The sequence below is a fragment of the Dromiciops gliroides genome, chromosome 2 (genome assembly GCF_019393635.1).
Source record: "Dromiciops gliroides isolate mDroGli1 chromosome 2, mDroGli1.pri, whole genome shotgun sequence".
Taxonomy (NCBI): Eukaryota; Metazoa; Chordata; class Mammalia; order Microbiotheria; family Microbiotheriidae; genus Dromiciops; species Dromiciops gliroides.
Window position 1 is genome coordinate 677,960,975 of NC_057862.1, and position 17,461 is coordinate 677,978,435.

Consider the following 17,461-nt stretch of genomic DNA (forward strand, 5'->3'; position numbering starts at 1 on the left):
AACTCTTTTCCCCTAAAGACATCACTTCCCTGTTGTTTTTTACATGAACTTTCATTCAAAAGGAGACCTATGTCCTCAGAAAACATGTTATTAGTACAGTCTCCTCTAAATGTTATTAATACCTTTCAATGAATTCTGGCCAATGTAAAGGAGATGATTTCTCCCCACCTTTTTTTGTTTGACAAAAATGAAAATTTGATTCAAAACAATACCTTCTGCTCCCCCCCCCGAAAAACAAAACGAAACACACATTTAAAACTCTACCTACTCTGATTTTCTGCCTATAGGGCCTACTTTTCCTGAGAGGAAAAAGCTAGCCAAGTGCTTAAAAAAAAATACAACTGTCTGTGTTCATGACAGCTAATGTCTCATACCTCATAACAGTAGCTGTGACCTCAAAGTCAGCTGTGATTGACAGAATGACCCCAGTCACTCCAGGGTGTAAGGTAAATGACAACTCTCCTCCCCCCAAAAAAGAAGAAAAGAAAGAAAGAAGTTGGGGAGGGCGGTTGGAATCTTGCTGTCAGCTTAGCAAGCAAACTTCTTAATAAAAACCTCATTCAAACTGTCAGTGTGAAATGCAGAGGGTGTCAGCTAGGGTTTTCAGGCAAATGCTTCATATGCTTCTAGCTGGCTTTGCCCACGCTCACCCTTTTACTTCCCTGCCCCAAAGCAGGGCCACATTCATAGAATTTTAATAACATTCATCCATGGACATAAGAGACCATTCAATGACAAAAGCCATCATCCTGGTCACGGTAAAAAGAACTGAAGTTCTGATATGTAATCCCCAGGGAGCATCTCCACTCCAGGAGTCAGGGATATTTGACATCTCTATGAGCCTGGCAACATTTCACAGGAAGGTCAGAGAGCAAGTTGGCTTCCCAAAGCCACCTTTCATCCTAACTCGGAAGGCAAAACTGAGAAAGACTTGACTCAATAGACGACTTATGGGATTTGTTTTATTTAAATGCTAAGACGTTTTTTGTTTCCAAATGGTGGAATCAGGAGAAGAAAGGAAAAATTAAGTTCAATCTCTTTTCAAACAACAAATTCTACCAAATTACCACTGAGTGTCGTGTATACGTCTTGTGAAAAACCCAACCCATGTGTTGCCAGTCAAGGATGAAGGTGGGAAGAAAATGGAGCTAGGATTATATAGTAGCCAACTTTCTCTGCTTTAGGCTTGGCTGCTCTAGGCACGGTCCTTTCTTATGCTACAGGGATCATCTATCTCCTCCATCCACTCTTATCTTGATATCATTAAAAGATGGTCCAGGGGGAGCTAGGTGGTGCAGTGGATAAAGCAGTGGCCCTGCAGGTGCTCAGGAGGACCTGAGTTCAAATCCGGCCTCAGACACTTGACACTTACTAGCTATGTGACCCTGGGCAAGTCACTTAACCCTCATTGCCCTACACACACACACACACACACACACACACACACACACACACACACACACACACACACACACACTGGTCTGCTAGACCATCTGAGAAGACTACTCATGTGTACAATGCACAAATATTTTTGAGGTGAATAAAATTGAAAAACACTACTTTTGGGGACTCAAACAAAAGTCTGCAAAGTCAGAATAAGGAACCATAAACTCCTCAAGACTCATTTTCTGCTTTTAATAGTAGTGAAAGGCTAATATTCTCTCTGAAGAGAAATGAAACACATGAATATTCTCTTTGAGCAGCCACCTCCAATCTTCCTACAAGGCACTTTGTGGGAAAGAAGAAACATCAACCTAAGCATTTTCCCTGATCCCTGTGAGACAATCCACCAGCTCCTGGCCTTGGATCAGCCGGCCTTCCAAAGTAACCACGCACAGGAAGGAGAAGCTGGACCCTGGAGGCAAAGCTGTGCAGCTTGTGGCACGTCCTGACTATCCGCCTGCACTAGGGGAAGACGAGGCCCAGAGCCCGTCTGGTCAAAGGAATAAAACTGGGGGGGGGGGGGGGGGGAGGCTCCAAAGACTCCTCTACTTTTCGTTCCCCTGGACATGGTGAATAAGGCAAAGGCCCGCTGGGCGGGGGCCAGAGAGAACATCGCAGATTGTTCAGAAGGTCTTTGTCTGGAGAGTGCAAGGCCCTGGCACTGGCTGTGTTTGCGTTGTCTCATACTATACCTCAGATGGAGATCTTCTGAGAACTTAAGACAGGCGTAGATAAATTCTTTAATTTGATTGTAAACCTTAGGCACAAATTCAGAGAAAGGAAACTTCTTTGGAAACGGCTGCTGTAAATGGAGGAAATAAAGACACCGAGTCACAAGCCAGCAGACATTAAAGACCTTCACAAACAAGCTACAAACCAAAGGAAATGGGCGCCGCAATTTAGGGCGAGCGAGCAGCTCATTTCTACTGTGGAGATAATCTCTCCCCAAGATCTCCCTCCTTGGGGCTGGAATGAAGTGGCCCTTTAGAAATGGGGGCCTAAGAAAGCCACGAGCAATATCCAGAGTCCAAACCACTGGACCCAGACGTCCCAGAGGATAGTGGTTCCAGCGGACCCCTCCCCTCCTCCAGCCTCAAGCACAGGCCTCAGCGGCTAGGCCCAGTCCCTACCTGGGGAAGTAGAAGGAGTCACTTTGAGGAAACTGAAGAGCAGAAAGAAAAGATTCTCAAGGATCCTGTGACTGGGAAGCCCGCCTTACCTTTTCCAGCTCCGTGTCTTGGAATGGGAACTGTCCAACCACCTTCTTATAGAGTTCCTCGCTGGACACTGGGATGGGGCTATAGTTGTCTGAATCAAGTATGTTTCTAGAGAGAGAAAAAAGAGTCAATTATCTCAAGACCTGTTGGGGTCGTGGGCCAATAGTCAGAGGGGCGACAGAGAGCCCCTGGGTTCTCCAACAAAGACCCAAAAGGAATTTCCATGTAAAGAGCCGGAGGAGAGGAGTTTTAAAAAATCCACCGCCACCAAATCAATGGGATCTCGGCAGATCTGTCTCTCAGCTAGAAGAGACCATGGCCAAACAGCTTGCTGACTTGCCCCTCAGACCCGTGCCTTCCTCTAAGCCTGCATATAGGGGTTTACCCTCCTCATCTCAGCCCTTTCAAAATGCCAAGCGGGCTAAGCCAGGCCACAGGTGGCAGGCAGGATGCCATCCCTGTGTGTGTCCCCCAGCTCTCAGCACGGCTTCCACACTTTTTTGACTCCAAAAGGTGACTGAGATCTCCTGGGGTGGTTCAGTCGCTGTCTCTATCAGGAGGAGAATCTCAAGAATGTGAAAACTAGACAAACATGGGCTCTGAAGAGGGCAAAGCAGATCCTGCAGGGTAGAGATTGGCCAGCATTGATGAGATCTCTTTGTCTGGTGCCCTCGAGGTCATCTGAAGGCTGCTTCCTACAGCTTCTGCCTAACCAGCTAGGCCAGGAGCTCCCCAGAGGGAAGGAGCTCGAAGCCATCCGTCCAGAAGTGACCTGAGGGCAAGGGTCATGTCTCCCCTCATGTGGTTCTGAGTTTTCTGTGGCAAAGGCCTTTCCCAAAACACAGGCCCTCTGATTAAAGTAGAAACAATTATGATATGTCATCATGATCTTCACTATGTAGATTATACTCAGAGAATACTATGGATCCTGACTGGCCAGCCTTACATTAAATGAATGACCCATCACAGCAGAAGGGGGCTGGAGAAACAGGATCTGAAATCGCAGAGCCGGTCAGTGATGGCCCGCAGAAGTTACCCCTGGTGGACCCTAAGAGAGCTTTCTGCTGTGGGGCCAGAGGCTCTGAGGTCACATCTTTCCACACTGGGAGGAAAGAGACTGTCTCCCCTCATCTCACTGCCCCTCCAGAGCCCAGAAGAAAACTCTGTAGACCCAATGAGGACCCCAAGAGGAGCAGGCCTGTTTCCACAAAGGGTTTAAAGGAAAGCCTGTCTACTCGTAGGCCATCAGTGGACCATGAGGGCACGGCGGCTATGATGCTAACCCCCCATCTTCCCCCAAGAGCCCTGCTTCTTTTGGGAGAGAAGGGAGAGATCGTGAGGAAAAACAGAGAAAGGAACTAAAGCTGGTTTTCTCATACACTAAGTACATGCAGCCCAGGCCTCAGGAGCAATACTATGGACAAGGCTTTGGAACTGGAGAGACTGAATTCCGAGCCTACCTCTCTTTCCCTCGCTACCTGTGTGACCTTCATTGTTGTTGTTGTTGGATTGTTTCGGTCGCGCCCAGCTCTTTGTGACCTTATTTGGGCTTTTCTTGGCAGAGACAACGGAGCGGTTTTCCCTTCCCTTCTCCAGCTCATTTTACAGATGAGGAAACTGAGGCAAACAGGGTGAAGTGACTTGCCCAGGGTCACCCGGCTAGTGAGTGTCCGTGGCAGAGGAGCCTTCCTGACTCCAGGCTCAGAGCTCTGCCCACTATGGCACCCCTCCCCTGCCCTGTTTGATCGTGGACTAATTGAGATCAGGCTGAGCCCATTCCTTCTCCTGGAGAAGGAGGGTGGAATGTAGCATCTGAATCCCTCAGATCCTGTGCCCACTCTCAGGGCCGAGGCGAGACACTTCCTGGCAGAAGGCCCTGGTCTCACCTTGGGGTCACTCTCTAAGGGACCCCATGGACATGACCAACCAGTCAATACTCAGTAAGCTCCTCCTCCGTGCCAGGAACTGCCCAAGGCCACAACTTAACCAGAGTAGGTACAAGGATCTATTTTGCTCAGACAGTTGTCAACAACTGAATATGTTTGGGGGCACCAGAACACAGTCGGAAGGCGATGCTCTCAGGGCTATCCTGGGGACTTGGTGACAGGAGCAAGGTGGATCCCAGATTCTAACACAGGCCCCACTTCTCTGAGGTCTCACACAAGAAAGCTGCCGGCGAACTCAAGAATCTGTGACGGGCACAACGACAAGCCATGAAGCCTCTGCTGCTCGTGGCTAAGGTTTGGGTCCAGTTCCAGCAGGGCCCATCCACCATCGCAGGCTCATCACCACAAGGGCGGCTGCGGGCTGACAAGTCTTTCATCTGTAGCAATGCACGAAATGACCTCACGAGCAGCCCTGGGGGAAGGAGCAACCACATGCGGGACCTGCCAGGTTCTTGAAGACCAAGTTGAAGCATAACTTCTCACCTGAAAACACCTGCCCATTTCTTCAGCAGGGTGTCACTGTACTGGTCTCTAATGTCGAGCAGCATGTCAAAAAGCTGGTTTACCGGGAAACCGTACACCTGGAAGAGAGGAACAATTCAGCTTCATTTTGTCTAACTATTTGTCACTTGACCAAGGAGGAGAACAGAGAAGGGGCAGGGAGGAAAGGAGCTATCCATAAGAGCATCACCTCACAAGGCCCTCCCCAGCGCCAAGGTGGGAGGTGCTGTCAGGGTCCCCAGGCACTGGGCTACATGATTTACCAATTCAAATGTGGTTTAATTGGGTGGGCCTGCCATTCCTACCCCAGAGGCAGCCAGTCTAGGGCTCATATGGTTTGAAACCTTTAACTATGGAAAGTTAAAACCATCCTTAATATTAAGATCACCTTCAATATCCCGTGGACTGACACTTGAGCCTTGCCCACTCCCACTTCCCTCTACACAAGAGCAGCCCCTCTCCCCACTCCTTAATGAAAGCCAAAAGGAAGCGGGGAACCCATGCCCCCTCCCCACCACATACCACTCTGGCTCTCTTAAAGCATGATTCCTAGAAGTCAGGACTTCTCCAGAAGGGAGAGGCCAAGGAACTCGAAAGGCACCCTTGGCTGGTGCCTGGATTCTCACTTCCTGCACTTTGGAAGGGGGAATGTACTCAGCCCTCTAAACTAAAAGTAGGCTGGGAAAGGGCCGAGGGGGCATGGAACACTATGAAGGTAAGAACAACCCAGTGGGGGAGGGGAGCCACATGGGAAAAAACTAACAAAAACAAAAACGAGGCGTTTCCCCAAATTTATGTAGATGGAGAACAGCTCAGGAGCTGAGGTGAAGGGAACTGAATGGAAGTCACATACCTGAAGGGTGTCAGCAAAAAGGACGATGAGGTTCTTCAAATCTAATACCAGGTCTGGGTCAGAGCAGTAAGACTACAGGACACAACCAAGAAAATAAGGGAAGAACAAAAATGTCAACAATCAACGAGATGGCATTGATCCTTAGTCTTTCCTCGGGGGTCACTCATGCCTGCTCTGCCCCAGGCAGACTCCTACAGCTTCTCCTTCCACAGAGGGAGGGGGTTCTGCCAACAGAGAGCACAACCCACCAAGATCCAGAAAAAGAAACCGCATGCAGTGTTTCTAAATGAAACCACCACTCACTGCTCAATCAGAAGAAATAATAATACGAACAACTCAAATTCTATAGCACTTGGAGTTTTGCAAATGTTCTCATTCACAAAGAGAAAGCAGTGGAGTGTTTCCTTTGACACCTTCTAGGAACCAGTCAGTGCCTTATGATGCGGAGAAGGCACATTCCCACCTTCCTTGCCCTGGAGTTCCCTGTACCACTGAAAGTACAGGTTCCATCCCTTCTTATCCCCCCCCCCTTTTTTTTTTGGTGGGGCAATGGGGGTTAAGTGACTTGCCCAGGGTCACACAGCTAGTAAGTGTTAAGTGTCTGAGGCCAGATTTGAACTCAGGTCCTCCTGAATTCAGGGCCGGTGCTTTATCCACTGCGCCACCTAGCTGCCCCCTTATCCCCTTCTTAACAAAATCCTTCTGAAGTAGGCAGTATGAAGTATGATGGGCCATTTGAACAGAGAAGGAAACAGAGACTCAGAAATGTCCAGGGACTTCTTCGTGACTACACATCGAGTAAGTCTTAAGAGCTGTGCTTCAAACACAAGGGTCTTGATTCTAAGTTTCACTTTAAAGAGACACATGGAGAACTATAAAATTATCTAAATTCTGAATGAATTTGGATAAACTTCTGCACTAAGATGCCAGTGGTGCCCATGGACTATCTGGACACAGGGAGGCACTGCAGCTGCCCAATACAATCATCACCGGTGGCATCGTCACCCTTGGCCCCCCATGTGCGGAGCCAGGCAGTTCAGAATCCCTCAGGCAAGAGTCAGATTTGCCGCAGAGCACCCAACCCTTGTGCGAAGGAAGACTTCGGTCAGGGCCCATCCTTTGAGGGCAATTCTCCAGGTGTGCGCCTGGAGAGAGAGGCAAGAGAAACCCAAGAACATGCCCGGAAGGCCCCAAGATGTGCCAGAAAGCTGCAGAGGAGCTCCTTGCAGCCCAGAGCCAACCACAGGGACTCACGGAGCTGCTGAGGAAGCGAGGGAATGACTCTGCATTTCCTGACAAGGGGCAGTTATCAAGAATGGACAGCCTGGCTAAGGGCATGTTGGACTGAAGGAGAGGCTGCTTAACCTCCCAGCTCAAATTCCACCTCCTTGTTCTTGATGAGAAAAGTCTGTTCCATGTCCAACACAGAACTCTAAGGGAGTCGGGAGCTGCCCTGGGGCTTTGGAAACTTCTTCCCTTCCTACAGAGAGCAATTGAGCTTTGAGATCTCTCAGAGAAGAGAACACCTGAGGACACCTCCCTTTAGAGGAAGGAAAGTTACTCAATGGGAAAAGCAAGTCTCTTAGGGGAACACAGCTCTCCCCAGAAATGCAGAGTCATTCACCCACTCACCCGGACCTGCTCCTCTCTAGAGAACAGCGCTTTATTTGTTGTGATCTCAGTTCCCCTTGAAATGGAAGAGCTGGGAGCCTGGGGAGATGGGACATTCCCTGCAGGGCCCTGGAGGCCACAAGAACAATCTCGTTTTTGCAAGTCCCTTTCCAGTCACAGGACTGAGACTCAGAAGAGCCAGAGGGGATGTTTAGTGGTAGAAAAGCCCTGATTTCCAACATTACTTCCTTAAGCCACCTGAAAAGGGTCGAAAAGGACAAGGCCCCTCTCCTTGCACTGTAAGCTCTGGCAGCTGCTGACCAACGGCAGTCACGTTTGAAGAAGCCTCACAAGGGCCCTGTGCGTATCTGGAACAATCTTTATTTGTGAGACTGTAGACTTGGGAGTGTCTGAGTCTTTCAGACACAGTGAGTGCTCTCATCATACAGCATTTCTCTCAGTTTTATCCTTAGGAGGGATTGGAGACGCTCCTTCCCTGGAACCCTGATCATGCCCAATTCTAAGTCCTTCCTAGAAACAGAGGATCGAAAAGGACGTATTCCCAGGGCTCCTCCCTCTGGGCACGATGGGGGAGGGAAGGGTTGATAATAGCCAACCCCGCTGGGCAGTGCCCCATATGGATCCATTTATCATGGAGGAGTTGGAGGCCCAGGGAAGTTAGGCAGCTCCTCCAGAGCATTACTTTGAGAGAAAAAGACAAGCTCCCGCCATTTCCCAACAGTTCTGGAGAGCTTCCTTCCTGATCTGGACCTACCCTCAGAATCAACCCAGGAGTTTCTCCCATTCCCAGCCCACGTGGGCAGTGCAGGAACACGTGCCAGCTGTGGAGGCACGGTCTGGCTGCTTACAGAGAGAATGGCCCAAGGCTCCACCAGACACACTGGGACTGAGGATGCCTACGTCTCTCCTAGGACAAGTGCTGACCCCAGGAAGATGTGAAGACAATCAGCTTCTAGGATGAGCGGAAAGACGACTGGCCAGGAGGCCAGGGAACGGGCTCTGAGGCAGGCTCTGGCACAGGCTGGCTGTGAAATCTGAGGTCAGTCGGTTGCTCTGGGAAACTGAGCTGGTTCATGTGCAAAATGAACAGGGGGGACTGGATTCTGCTGAAGACTCTTGCAACTCTGCAGGTTTATCATTCCCTAAGCTTCCTCTCCTCCTTTTGCTAATTCAGCACCCAGGAGGCAATGCACAGGCTCCAATCAAGGGGGCATGGCAGTCCGCTAAAGCCCCAAGCTGTATCAGCAGCCCATCTGGCTGGGGCTCCTCTACCGCTCATCTTCAGAAACTGTGCATGGGGTGGTGGCCAAAGCTGCTGGGACAGGTTTGCTGCCCCTCTGACATACAGAGTCTTGGCTTAGTCATAGCCCTCAAATACAGACTGGAGGCTAGAGAGAAGGTGCTCTAGTGACCTGACCATAGCTCACTCCTCCTTTTTTTTTTAAAAACAGGGATCATCTCCGCAGATAGGGCTGGAATTCAGCCTCAAGGCACATTCACTGTTATTCAGATTGGCTGTGAGAGTAACACCTAAGACAACTCAGTGGGCACACAGAGCTAACTGCTCACATGAACTGAACAAAGAACTTTCAGGGACATCACCACATATTTCAGACATCCATTCCACTCAATTGATGAAATCAGAGCAACTGTTTAAAAAAGAAAAGCTGCTGTGTTCCTTCTGAGCTCCCTAAGCACGCCTGTAGCTCATGACGTCAGAACTCAAGGTGCAACAGAGTCTGTCCAAAAGACATCTGGTCCTCCCCTCACCAATTGCATGCTGTATAAAAAGACTAGAACAAAGAACTCGAATTTGTTTGCTTGTTTTCCCTCTTGACATTTTCCCAGCTCCTTCTCAAATGAGTATCCTTCACTTAATGATACATATTGTCCCTTCCAAATCTGAAATGCCTTAATTCTATAATTCGATAGCAAACATATTCAGGACTTGCCAAATTGATTGAGAATGGTCAAGCTCCCTCTACTGGCATGTCTTGAAGAGTCAACCCAGCTTGAAATGAAAGTGGGAACAAAACATGGAATCATCAGCTTGGACTTTTAAGCCAAAGGAGAGCTCAATATTGGAGAATGTGGCCATCAAGGCAGCAGAAGAGAATAACACTTCAAGGCAGATAGCACCCAGTGCGCATAGTACCCAACATGTCCTCATGCACTGGACTTCAAGCAAAATCACAAGAAAGGCCTTCTCAGGGGGACAGTGAAAGTAAGAGCAGACCCCTCAGAGGCTACTACTCACTTACCGAGTGTGTTCGAAGTGCGGCGATGGTTTTGGACAAGGCCATTTCCCATAGTTCATCGATGTAGGCTCTATTCACTAAGCCCTGAGTCGTATGTAAAATGTGATCTTCAACCACAAAAAACCTGGGAGAGAGGAAAGGCGAGCACAGCTGTCAGAAGTGACAGAGCCTGGACATTATCCACAGGGTTGGACAAACATCATGTGCCAAAGACAAAATTAGCATCTTCTAGCAAAGTTAAAGGCCAATTTCTTCTTGAAGAAAACGGCTTGGCCTCATGCCATAGATCCTAGGCCTCTCACTAGTGGAAATGTTTCCACAGTTGTTGAAGAGACTAAAGTTATATTGCCATTAAATGTTATATGCAGCAATTGAAGGGAGAGACTATGGATGTGTAAATGTCCAATTGTGATGCACAAGTATGCATCAGATCCTCAAAGTAATAAAACCATTCTTGTGGGATTTGGGATGGGGACACTTTGAAACAGCATAACAGATTTTAAAAATTAAAGAATGGGGGGCAGCTAGTGGCACAGTGGATAAAGCACCAGCCCTAGATTCAGGAGGACCTGAGTTCAAATCCAGCCTCAGACACTTGACACTTACTGGCTGTGTGACCCTGGGCAAGTCACTTAACCTTCATTGCCCCACACTAAAAAAAATTAAAATTAAAATTAAAGAATGAAGATAGGAAATAAAATCACTTCCCTCAAAAATTAACTGGGGGGGGGGGAATGAGGGTTAAGTGACTTGCCCAGGGTCACACAACCAATAAATGTCAAGTGTCTGAGGCCAGATTTGAACTTAGGTCCTTCTGAATCCAGGGCTGGTGCTTTATCCACTGTACCACCTAGCTGCCCTCTAGAAATTAACTTTTTAATTAAAATGATGACAAAATATTTAACCAAAAAAGATCCCACAAAATAACTAATTTATTTTATCTACCAATGAACTGGAGTTTAAACTGCAATGTACACACAGCCATAATAATTCTTAAATGAATTAACAGTCCCCCTAATGCATCTTGCTTCTTGTTTTAACTCATTTGACCCAAAGGTAAAAATATGGGAGGATCTGTTTGACAAGAGGTAACCACATTTCAATGTATTTTATCACTGCTTAATCCTGGGAATCCAGCATGAATTGAGAAGAGACCTTCCTTATGGGAATTCCCTACAGAAGGACTGGGAAATGAGCAAAGGTCGTAGGTGAGTGTGCAGAGGAAAGTGGTGCTGACAGCGAGCTCCAATGGACTCATTAGAAATCTCCAGCCCTTGTTCTTGGAACTAAGAAGAATAAGCCTAACTAACCCCTCTTCCATGGAATGTTCCTTGGAGGGCCTGAAGCTACTGGACACAATGACTCCATTACAGAAAATCTGTTCGAGGTCAAATGCCCCAAGATCTATCAGTGCATCCTCAGAAGGTTCGAACTTGGGGGCATCCGGTTCTCAAGCAGCCTAGCCGTCCTCCTCTGAATGTGCTCCATGGGAAGGACCCATGTCCTCCCTACAATGTGAGACCTGAGATGAACACACTGTCCCCGATGGGCTCTAACAAGGACAAAGCAGACGGGTACGTCACCTTCTTATGGAAGGAAACATGCATGTTTCATGGCCGTGGGAACACATGCCCATTATCCCCTGGGCTGGAACTCAGAAACACTGAGTGGTTGTTAGCGGTCACAAAGGTAGTACCACAGTACACCCAGCACTGGGTCTGAGGTCAGGGAGATTCATCTTCCTGAGTTCAAATCCAGCCTCAGATACTTATTAGCTATGTGACACTGGGCTAGTCACTTAACACTGTTTGCCTCAGTTTCCTCATTTGTAAAATGAACTGGAGAAGAAAATGGCAGAACACTGAAGTATATCTGCCAAGAAAACTCCAAACGGGGTCACAGAGAGTCCGACATGACTAAACAAGAACAGGAACAAAGGGTCACCAAACAATTCATTATGGTTAAAAGTTTCCTAAGTTCCTTCATTTTAAGTTGGCTCCTCTCAACAGTCAAGATGACTCTACCAATTATTTCCCCTATCTCTCTGCAAAATTATTTCACTGTCCAGTAACTTTTTTCTTGACATCAGCCTTTACTTTTCGTCATGTTTCTTTTTACCATATCTGCTGTCTTCTCACATTCCTGTTACAACAGTGGCTAGCACCCTCCTTTGTCTTCCATGCTGAAAGGAATCTCAAGAGAAGACCATCACACCAAACAAAAATCTCTCTCACCTATCTATGTCACTTTCTTTGATTCTGAAAAAAGTCTACAACTGTAATTCAGAGCACACATGGATACACATAACATTCTGTTCTACTTCCTTGAAGAGAGCAATTAACAAAGGAGGTTAGGTCAAAGTTCAGCATCTCCCCCAAAATACACATCACAGTAAGAATTCTGAGAGAGGCACAGCCAACTGGCCTCTCTCCAGAACCCCTAGGGAAACTAAAATTGTGTCTTGTCAACTCAAGGGTTTTGTGTTTACATATACATATGTATATGTATATATATGTAAATCTCCATGTATATATCATGTATGTCATACCTATATACTATGTGTACATGTGTATACACATCAGTTCTTTTTGGAGGAAATACATCATCCGTTTTACACACATCCCAAACATCTGCTTATATGAAAAGAATATAAATATAAAAAGAACACCTACCCTACGATTTGATTAAAATACTTCCTGTAGCCATCTAAAGTTTCATGCTGCAACAAAGCAAAAAACAAATAAGTTTTGAGATGAAAACACAAAAGGCTCAGTACACCAGTAGCCGCCCCCACGCAGCCCTCTTGAGATCAGGCTGAAATCTCCGAGAAGGCAGCAGGCTTGAAGAAAGTGGGCGCAGGAGGCCTACCATGTTGGATGGGGGTTGGAGCACCAGCCGGGCCTGTTTCCGCCTCTGTTTCCTGTAGTAGTTTTCAAAGGTTTCCCGAGCACCCTAAAAAAAAGACAAGAGAATCTGAGTATTAGTCCAGCCCTGTGACCTCCGGGTGGGGAGAGAGCAGACGCACTCTTTCGGTCTCTTTCCCTCACTTTCCTCACTGAGAGAGGGAAGATCTGGGTTGTTATTATATAGGTTAAGAAAAAAAAGGAATGAAAGGTTTTCCTAAGCCTAATGCAGATTTGCCTCGCTTTTATAATCTTTTCCTGCACTACTCCCCAAAATGAAGTTCTTTCATGGCCAGGATTTAGAGCCCTCCACATGTAACATATATCTTCTAATTTTGCCTTTTTCAAGCTCTTCTTGGTCCATTCCTCCTGCAGCTCAATTCCTTTCGAGCCCAGATCTAGACCTGCCTCCTCCACTTAGCCCTCTCTAAACACCTAGGCCACCAGCCCCCATCTCTGCCCTCTCACAATTCTAAGACCCATAAAGTCTGCCTAAGACAAATAAGAAGCAATCTTGCAAGAGGAAAGAATGGAAACTGCAGGAGCAGCCTCTTCTTTTGACCAGCCAGTTTTCTTTTTTGGTGGGGCAATGGGGGTTAAGTGACTTGCCCAGGATCACACAGCTAGTAAGTGTCAAGTGTCTGAGGCCGGATTTGAACTCAGGTCCTCCTGACTCCAGGGCCGGTGCTCAATCCACTGCGCCACCTAGCTGCCCCTCCCAGCCAGTTTTCTAATGGGCTCAAAGGACAACTTATGTTCAACCAAGCAAAGGCACCATGATGATGATGTTTGAAGGCAAGAAAGGGAACTAACAATAGGTGGACATGTGCGACTCGGCCACAATGCTCATCACTGAGCCAGCCTGGTGAAGGGAATGGACACATGACCTGGATACTTAATGACCAAAGCCCTCAGAAATCAGTCTACAAGCACTGATTAAGCACTCACCGTGTGCCAAGCATCAAACCAAGCCCTGGGCACACAAAGAAAGGCAATTACCAGGCACTACCCTCAAGGAGCTCACGGTCTAATAGGGGAGACATCAGGTAAACAACTGTGTGCAAACAAGGCAGAACAGTGCCGATGGAAGGCCCTCTCAGGAGGGAGCCTCGAGTATTTGGGGAATGAAAAAGGCCTCATGCAGAAGATGGGATCTGAGCAGAGTCCTAAAGAAAGGCAGGACACAAAAGGGAGGTGGAGAACATTCTAGGCATGAGGGACAGCCAGTACAGAAGCCTGGAGAGAGAAGATGCAGTGTTGTGTGTGCAGGAGAGCAAGCGTGTCAATGAAGCTGACACATACAGGACATGGAGAAGAAGGAAGAAAACAAGAGGTAGGAAAGGGGGACATGGTTGTGAAGGGCTCTAAAAGCTATTTATCTATCTTTCCATCTATCTATCCATCCATCTATCCATCCATCCATCTATTTATCCATCCATCTACCCTTTATCTATCCACCCATCCATACATCCACCCACCCACCCACCTACCTATCCATCTAGATATATATACATATATAAACATATAAATAAATGTATATATACATATAAACACGCACACACATAGGTATATTTGATCTCAGAGGTGGTAAGGAGCTATTGGGAATTTACTGAATTAGAGGAATGGGGAGGAAGAACATTTTTAGATCTTTGCTTTGAAATCACTTTGGCAGCTGAGTGAAGGACAGATGAGAAGAGGTTGAGACTCAAGGCAGGTACTAACCAGAAGACTAGTACAGTACTCCAGGTGTGAGGTGATGATGGTCTGCACCAAGATGGTGTCTGAGAATGTATGAGAGATAATGTTATGAGAAGGCAGAAATGACCAGATGACTGGATATGCTGGGTGAGTATGAGTGAAGATCTGAGGATGACAATCAGGCTGTAATGTGAGACTAGTAGTCAGAAGAGATTTTAGGGTGACATGTATATGTGTGTGTATGTGTGTATTTATGTATATGTGTGTATACACACATATATACACATACACACATATATACATATATACACACACCTACATATATACACATACACACACATTTGGGGAACTGATGGGACTGATAATACAATAAAATGGCACAGTGTAGAGGGAGAAGAAAAGTTAGCCAAAGCAAAGCCTTGAGAGATAGCCACAGTTAATGAGTATGACATGGTTGAAGAACCAGTGAAGGAGGCTTGAGAAGGAGCCGTCAAACAGGCAGAACTAAGGGAGCATAATGTCACAAAGACCTAGAGAAGAGGGCATATTCAGAATAAGAAGGTGATTGACAGTGCCCAAGGATACAGGGGGGTGTCTATCTCACAACCGGCAAACACAACAAAAGATGGGAACTGTCAATGATGGGGAGGTTGTGGGAAGACAAGAACCCTAATGCATCACTGGCAGGGCTGTGAATCAGTATTATTATTTGGAAAGGAATTTGGAATCATGCAAAGTGACTAAAAGGCCCATGCCTTTTGACCCTGAGATTCCATATTACTAAGAAGTAATTGATAAGAAGGAAGTCCTCATAAAAACACAAATATTTATAGCAGCACTTTTTATGATAGCAAAGAACTAGAAACAAAGTCAATTCCTATTGATTGGGAATTTTTAAACAAACTCTGATACATGGAAACGCTATTACTGTGCTATACAAGATAGGAAGTATGATGAATACAGAGAAGCAAGGAAAGATTTATACAATGTGATTCATATATAATGATTATATGATGTAATGAAAAGAATACCACAAACAATCAAAAATCAATACTGTGAAATTACAAAGAACAACCCTGGCCCCAAACAAAAGATATGAGAAGAAACTTCTACTCTCCCTTACAGAGGTGGGTAGTCCATGGCTGTGGTACACTGTATATATACTCAGGTTTTTTCCTCAATGTATTAATTGATTTTTCTGGGTTTTCTTTTCCTTTTTCTTCCACATTTACTTTTTTAAAAAATATTATTTGGGGCAGCTAGGTGGCGCAGTGGATAAAGCACCACCCTGGATTCAGGAGTACCTGAGTTCAAATCCGGCCTCAGACACTTGACACTTACTAGCTGTGTGACCCTGGGCAAGTCACTTAATCCCCATTGCCCCGCAAAAAAAAAAAAAATATATATATATATATATATATATATATATATATATATATATATATATTATTTGTTCTATGGGATGGCTCTCTGCAGGTGGAGTTGATGGGGTATACTGGGAGAAATTAAGGTGATATAAAAAGATATCAATAAAAACTAATTTTTAAAAAGAAAATGAATGTTATAAAATTACAAAGAATAAATATTATCGCAAAGAAGAGCTATCAGAAGAAACTTTCCTGCCCACACCTTTGCAGAGGGGAGGAGTCCACTGGTGTGGTACACACTGTGTATATTGTCAGATATTTTTTCATCATAGTAATTAGTTCTGTTGATTTTTTTCTCTTCTTGTTAAAATAAAATCCTTGTTATATAGGATGGTTCTCTGGGAAAGAGAGGGGTAAACAGATGCAGGAGGAAATTGAAGCAATGTAAGAAACAGAAGATATCATAAAATGAAGTCTCATGGTTAGTTAATGAATGTCCTATTAACCAGATGTCCTTATTCTCTATTCATTCAGTCAGCATTCATATCCAGGGTTCCATCATCAGTAAGCATTCAATAAACACCCTAAGTTGCCTCACGTGCTCAGTGCTAAAGAGAGACAGGAGGATAGGTGTGACGCTTGCCCACAAGATGTTGAGCATCTTGGTTTGAAACAAGCCCAATGCTGAGTAGAGGAGAATCTGAACTCTAAAAATCAGCAGTGGGGCAGGGGTGAGGGTCGGGGTTGGGGAGAGGCAGTCCTGAGCTCAGTTACCAGCACACCAAAGTTGGCTCACGTGTCAAACTATCACAAAACTCAAGCTGAGACAGCTCTGAGTTACCCCCCAACTCAGAAAGTGTTCTTGAGCACAGTGCAGCAGAGCATTCCAGAAACAAGACGTCAGTTTCTGAACCAGGCATCTAAATGAACAGAGCCTGCCCACGGCCAAAGACAGACTGGAGAAAAGGGCAGGAGCAGACGGCAGCAAAGTGCTAATAAGTCAGTCTACCCAGACAGTGTAACCTAGCTCAGGATTATCACCAAAAAGCAGGAAACGAAATCCTGGAAACTGTTATTGCCGAGTTTCCACTTTTCAGCTACAGCTGCTGGTCTCAAACCAAAAAGTGCTTTCAAAAATAAGGGATAACTTGAGGGCCTAAGGCTTCTAGGACACTAGAGCGCCACCATTATTTCTGATGCCACAGCCTACCCAAATGCTAGACTATTTCAAAAAAAGAAGTGTAGAAAATGAGACTGATGAAGCAGAAAGTGAAATCCAAAGTTTCATTAAGCCACAATTTAATGAAGCAGTAAATTCTTTGGCTTATGAAATGAACAACTAAAAGTTCTATTAAGTTTGTTAAAGGAATCACAGAACGCATCAGGGAAAAGCATTTATTAAAGCACTACTTGTGTGCTTCATATGCTGGGTGCTGAATAGACAATAAGGCAGCAGGCACATCGCCTGCCCTCAAGGAGTCTAACATCTGGGTTTGAAAACAGAGTTCAATTACCAGCACATGGAATCTGCACACTCAGGGGCCAAATATAAAAATGGGACGAAGACCCTCCTCCAAAGAAGTTTACATTCTAGTGGAAGAGATAATACACATAAGGACCTGGTGACCAAAGAAAGAAGCGAT

General features: G+C 46.0%; 1 protein-coding gene across 7 annotated transcripts in view; it reads right to left on the reverse strand.

The window, feature by feature from the left end:
- EXOC6B (exocyst complex component 6B) overlaps positions 1 to 17,461 on the reverse strand; it is a 606,916-nt gene that overhangs the window by 282,940 nt on the left and 306,515 nt on the right. For all 7 annotated transcript variants that reach the window (XR_006354775.1, XM_043983601.1, XM_043983599.1 and 4 more), the window contains exons 9-15: positions 12,719 to 12,802; positions 12,523 to 12,569; positions 9,854 to 9,974; positions 5,961 to 6,032; positions 5,090 to 5,187; positions 2,663 to 2,768; positions 2,136 to 2,245 (exon numbers count right to left, since the gene is read on the reverse strand). Coding sequence is in view for 6 of the 7 variants with exons in the window: in XM_043983601.1 (XP_043839536.1) it covers positions 2,136 to 2,245; positions 2,663 to 2,768; positions 5,090 to 5,187; positions 5,961 to 6,032; positions 9,854 to 9,974; positions 12,523 to 12,569; positions 12,719 to 12,802 (638 nt within the window). In the remaining variant the exon portion in view is untranslated. The remainder of the gene's footprint in view (positions 1 to 2,135; positions 2,246 to 2,662; positions 2,769 to 5,089; positions 5,188 to 5,960; positions 6,033 to 9,853; positions 9,975 to 12,522; positions 12,570 to 12,718; positions 12,803 to 17,461) is intronic.